This window comes from Monopterus albus, unplaced genomic scaffold (assembly GCF_001952655.1).
Source record: "Monopterus albus unplaced genomic scaffold, M_albus_1.0 scaffold161.1, whole genome shotgun sequence".
Classification (NCBI taxonomy): Eukaryota; Metazoa; Chordata; class Actinopteri; order Synbranchiformes; family Synbranchidae; genus Monopterus; species Monopterus albus.
In genome coordinates this window covers 40,581-45,991 of record NW_018128041.1, presented here as the reverse complement: position 1 = coordinate 45,991, position 5,411 = coordinate 40,581, and the positions used below count along the sequence as shown (strand labels likewise).

The 5,411-nt window shown below is 40.3% G+C and overlaps 1 protein-coding gene across 1 annotated transcript in view; it reads left to right on the top strand.

The window, feature by feature from the left end:
- LOC109968761 (striated muscle preferentially expressed protein kinase-like) overlaps positions 1-5,411 on the top strand; it is a 36,656-nt gene that overhangs the window by 16,377 nt on the left and 14,868 nt on the right. The window contains 8 exon segments of the mRNA XM_020615260.1: positions 765-936; positions 1,055-1,178; positions 1,964-2,136; positions 2,606-2,718; positions 2,887-3,055; positions 3,428-3,527; positions 4,715-4,915; positions 5,252-5,348. Coding sequence (XP_020470916.1) covers positions 765-936; positions 1,055-1,178; positions 1,964-2,136; positions 2,606-2,718; positions 2,887-3,055; positions 3,428-3,527; positions 4,715-4,915; positions 5,252-5,348 — 1,149 coding nt within the window.

Here is a 5,411-nt window from a genome sequence, read left to right as displayed (position 1 = left end):
ACACACTCTTGTGTGTTACAGCCTGCTCAGTGTTTTATAACTAAGGTGTCACTTTATTTTTAAGCTCATTTAATAAGACAAGTTGAACCAGAACAGACTCATTTGGAGCAGCATAGAAACACATACAGTACACACATGGATCACTGTGTAGAGCTATGGGCAGCTTCTGCACAACTTCTATAATTAATTAAAGTCCCACTCCAGAAACATTTTCATTTTTATATTTGTATATAAAAATACTTTACTATAAACAATATGCAGTCTAACACAGCTTTTCCTCAAAAAAATTTCAGTGGGCCTCTGTAATAGGAATGAACATTGCCCCTCATTGTGCATTCCAGGATCTATGAATGTTGCCGTCATCCCTTATGTGGATTTGAATAATTTTGCACGCCCAATTTTTCAGTTTTTTATTTGTTAAAAAAGTTTGAAATATCCAATAAATTTCGTTCCACTTCATGATTGTGTCCCACTTGTTGTTGATTCTTCACAAAAAATTACAGTTTTATATCTTTATGTTTGAAGCCTGAAATGTGGCAAAAGGTCGCAAAGTTCAAGGGGGCCGAATACTTTTGCAAGGCACTGTATAACCAGCATTTTGTTGTTGTTTATTTGGTTTCTTTCTGAGACATTTTAATCTCTTTGGAATTTTATATCTCAGCACAGATTTGAAAAACAAAACATATTTTTCAGCTGCTTAAGCATATCACTGTGTGTTCACCACAGTCTAGAACAACTAAGCTAAATAGCCTATGTGCCTGCAGATGCCGGGCTCTATCCAGTGGTCTGTTGTGGCGTCTAACCTGAGAGAGACCAACTACACAGTCACCTCCCTGTCTAAGGGAGTCCGCTACGCTTTCAGAGTCCTGGCATCCACTGGCAAGACACTAAGCAAACCATCACTCTCCACTGACCTGGTCCAGCTGCTGGATAGAGGTACCAGGGCTGCAGATAGTTTACACTGTCGCTGGTCCAAAAATTCCTCTTTAAGAAAATAATATACATATACATTAATGTTTATTAAGTCCCTTTTTCCAATCTTGGAAAACTGTAGGACCCTATTTGAAGAGAGCGCCAGTCATTTTGGACAAACCAGATGTTGTTTATGTGGTTGAGAACCAGCCTGCAAGCATCATCATCACACTGAACCATGTGCATGCAGTTGTCACCTGGAAAAGGTTAGCTGATATGTAAACAACATTGTGCAGTGACTTTGTCGTATTTCCAAAAATAATATTAGCACAAAAATAACTTCACAGAATGAGTGTAAGCCAAGTTGTGACTGAGGTCGTTGTGCACAAGTTGGTGCAAAATTGGTGGGTTTTGAATTTTTGTGTAAACACTGAGACAATCTGTGATAGACGGACAGGAAGCTCATTTCAAATAAACAAACAACAACAGAAATGGGCTCCACAGCCGGAGCCCTGTTGGTGTTAACTCCATTTTATTCTCAGTGTTGTAAAAATTGTGATGGAACACGTGAACATGGTTTTCCTAACCAAAAATAAATAGCAGGAGTCCAGGACTGAGGAAGCACCGCTGTGCAGTGGTTCCCATTCCTTTAACTGAATTCAGTGTTTGTTGTTGGAGAACGTTCTCTGCGGAGCTCTGCAAAATCACAGGAGAAAGCTTGTTATGTCTGCAGGGTATTCATGATTGTGTTTGCTTGGGTATCCTTGCACCAAAGAATGAACTTTGAATTCAGTCTGTAAAAATGCACATCTCCATTTAGTGTGTATTGTGTACTGAGGTCAGTGAACATCAGTATCTTTGATTTAGTTTGTTCTGGTAATTCTTTGTAGACTCCAATAAATGTGCATAAACACCCCAAAGCTAAGTATCAGTATGATAACATCTTAAGGCAAAAATGATCCGTGCACATGTGTATGTGGGGGTGAATTGTTCAGCTCTTCATTTCTAGTCTGTAGCTCTAACTGTGATACACTGCGTCTGTCGTACCCAGGAGGGGCGAGGTGCTGGTCAACAAACCTGGGATGTATGAGTTGAGCATGCCAGATGACGATCAGCACGCCCTGAAGCTTCAGCGGGTCAGGAGCACAGATATTGGCCAGTTTGTGGTCACCGCCAGCAACCAGTTTGGCAGCGACCTCTGCACACTTCAGCTGGCCATTGCAGGTCAGTCCAGTTCAGGCGAAGTTTAAAGGAAATCCAAAGAACATACTATTTACTCCCAGCAGCAGTAAATGCCGGCAAAGCCTGCTTTTAATTTAAGTGTAGCTCTTGCTAAGTAAAGGATCAAGACTTTTAAAATAAGTTTTCTAAAAATTACTTAAGTGTTTTGAAATGAAAACCTCTTTATTATTGGCTATTTTTTGTTTTAACTTCAAGGATTTTAGAACATTAAAACAGCAGCATTCTTGTAAAGCTTTTGTGTAAATTTACTGACCAAACAACATGTAATATAGACAATAGTAACATGAACTCTTCAGCATGCACTATTGCTTGAAACTGCATAAAGGGAGCAAGTAATTATTCTCTTGCAGTCTGAAATGTGTATCTCTAAATTTGTGACCACCACCAGTTTTGAAAGTATTGCAGATATTTCATACTTTTTCTTTTTTATTGTTTACACCTTACTCCATAGTGTCTCCTAAGTTTGAAACCATCATGGAGGATGTGGATGTGCATGTTGGGGAGACATTGCGCCTGGCTGTGGTGGTTGGAGGGAAACCAGACCCAGATATGCTGTGGTATAAGGTATAGTGATTGAGGGCACAAAAAGTAGCATTTGCCACATTTTTTAAAATTGCTGGAATATCTTCAAAATTGTTTAAAGACAGTTTTATATCAACAGCCATGAATGTACAATATTACAGTATTTTTAGTGTGTAATCAAAAACCATTTTATGAATTATCCTATTGCAGGATGACATGCTTCTCTCTGAAAGCAGCCACTTCACATTTGTATACGATGATCCAGAATATTCCCTTGTTGTCCTCAATGCCCAGCCTGAGCACTCTGGTGTGTACACCTGCACTGCAAAGAACCTGGCCGGCACCAACTCCTGCAAGGCGGAGCTCACAGTTCACTCAGGTAGGCAGCGCATTACCATCAACTGCACTGTATGCACAGAATATAGACAGATTATAATTCTGTGAAAGTCCAAAATAGGAAATGTATGGGGAGGTAGTATCTTTTCATGAGAACTTGATTCAGTCATGTACTGAATCTTTCTTCTGTTTGATGACACTGTTGAGCAATTACTTTAGATTAGATCCATTTCTTGTTACAGAGCAGACCATTATAAGATATTTGTTGAAAATTGCACCTCTAAATCTGCACCATATGGGCGGGCCCACAAGATGTATTGAGACTACAGTATGAAACCATCTGTCACTATGTCTGCGCACATGTGCAGTCAACACACATACCAAATAAAAATGCTTATGTCGGTGCTCTGTACAGAACGAAAACAGCCGGCAGAGCCAGTGGAGGACGAGGGAACTATTCTGAGGAAGATGAGGCATTTGACGGATTACTATGATATCCACAAAGAGATAGGGAGGTGAGTGTGTATACGTGTGTGTGCCTCACCTCCCTTCACAGAGCGAGAGGTTGGGCTGTGGGTGGGCGGACGGGGGTGCGAGGAGTCACACCTGCTTAACAACAGAGAGACATGAGAGAGATGAGTCACCAGCCTGAGTGGAGTGAATACATTAGCTGACAGATTATTTGTTTTGCTCTGACTTAGTGGAGAGAGGATAAGGATGATAATCACCTTTGGTAGGCAAATGGCCCAGTATGTTACATACAAGGAATGTGTTTCCGGTACAGAACTGAGGCAGCCATCTGCTCTACCCACCGCACTGTCGCCTCCCCCAAAGGCACTTATAGTGAATTTAAAACTATTAGAACAGCAGAACAGGCAGAAGGGAACATCTGTTTTCCAACATCTGATGCACTTTGGTTATTAAACAGAACAACAAACTCAAAAGAGGAATCAGATTCTGATTTTTTTCTTCCAAACACAAGACAAGAGCTCTTTTTATTGCTTCTGTAGGCCTACTATATGCTGAATTCATGTCATCATTTGCCTCCCAAACTGTGTTATAGCTGCCTACTTCGATGTGATAACTTTGTTTTTTTTTGTTTTTTCATTTTAGTTGTTTTTTAACAGAATAATGCACCTTCACCCTGAGTTGCCCTTGATTGTGTTGTCGTGTGTTGTTGTTTTTCCTTTGTGACCACAGAAAGCTATTGATCCTGACTGGCTGATGGGTGTACCTTATTTTCAGACAACTGCCCTAGAGCTGTATTCCTATTTTACTGTTACTCGTTAGAGGCTATTCATTTCAGATGCTACTATACAGTCTTCTATTTGGTAAAGTGCAGAAGTAGTCTTTGAAAAAGATGGTTCCATTTAAGCTGTACCTTAACACTTACTAGCTTTTCTGAGCCTTAATCTGCAGTGATTTTCTGGAGGTTAAAAGCTCAGAAAATGTGTCAAGTGGAAATTTGAGCTGATATTATTTTGTCACACACAGTTCACAAATCAAAAATGATCTCCCATGGCCCCTACAGTAGTTACACTGTTATCTGCATCCTGTAGTAAGGCCAGTAGTGTCTTGTCTTGTGACCACTGGACTACAATTGTTTTGTTAAATAGAATAAGAACTGACTAAAACTGAACAAATAAATGTGTTATGTATGAATTAAACTGATAAAGTCATTACTGTGTGGCTGTTGGTGCAGGGGGGCCTTCTCCTATGTGAAGAAAGTGACTCAAAAAAAGGGAAAGGCAGAGTTTGCTGCCAAGTTCATTTCTGCACGAAGCAAAAGGAAAGCCTTGGCTCTCAGAGAGATGGACCTGCTGTCAGAGCTGGACAATGAGAGAATTCTCTATTTTCATGATGCCTTTGAGAAGAAGAACATGGTGGTGCTCATCACAGAGCTGTATCCTTTCAGCGCTATTTGATTTTCAGCGAAAGGAGAGGTACCTCACTGTGTTGTTTTCTTAGTTTTATTGTTGACCAAAAGTGCACTTAAATGCATTTCAAGGACACTAAAGAGCCAGAGCATTAATCCTAATGTCTGCTGCAGTTCCCTCGAGGCATGAATGAAGTGTAGCACAGCTTTTTTTCTCTGAGTCATCGCCACTGAGTGGAATTAGTAAGAGATAGGATGCGTAGGAGTTTTGCCCATTTAGAATTCACTTCTCATGCACCTACAACTTGGATTATGCAGTCAAGTCACAGCTCTGATTTTTCTTTCCTTAAATGTTGTGTGAAGATGTCACGAGGAGTTGCTGGATAGATTGGCCAAGAAAACAACAGTCATGGAAGTGGAGGTTTGTGCGCTTCTGCTGACAGCACTGTACTGTCATTATGTAACTTCACTCTTAAGTTACTTTGCTTATGTTTGTCTATAGATTCGCTACAGTGTTCAGCAG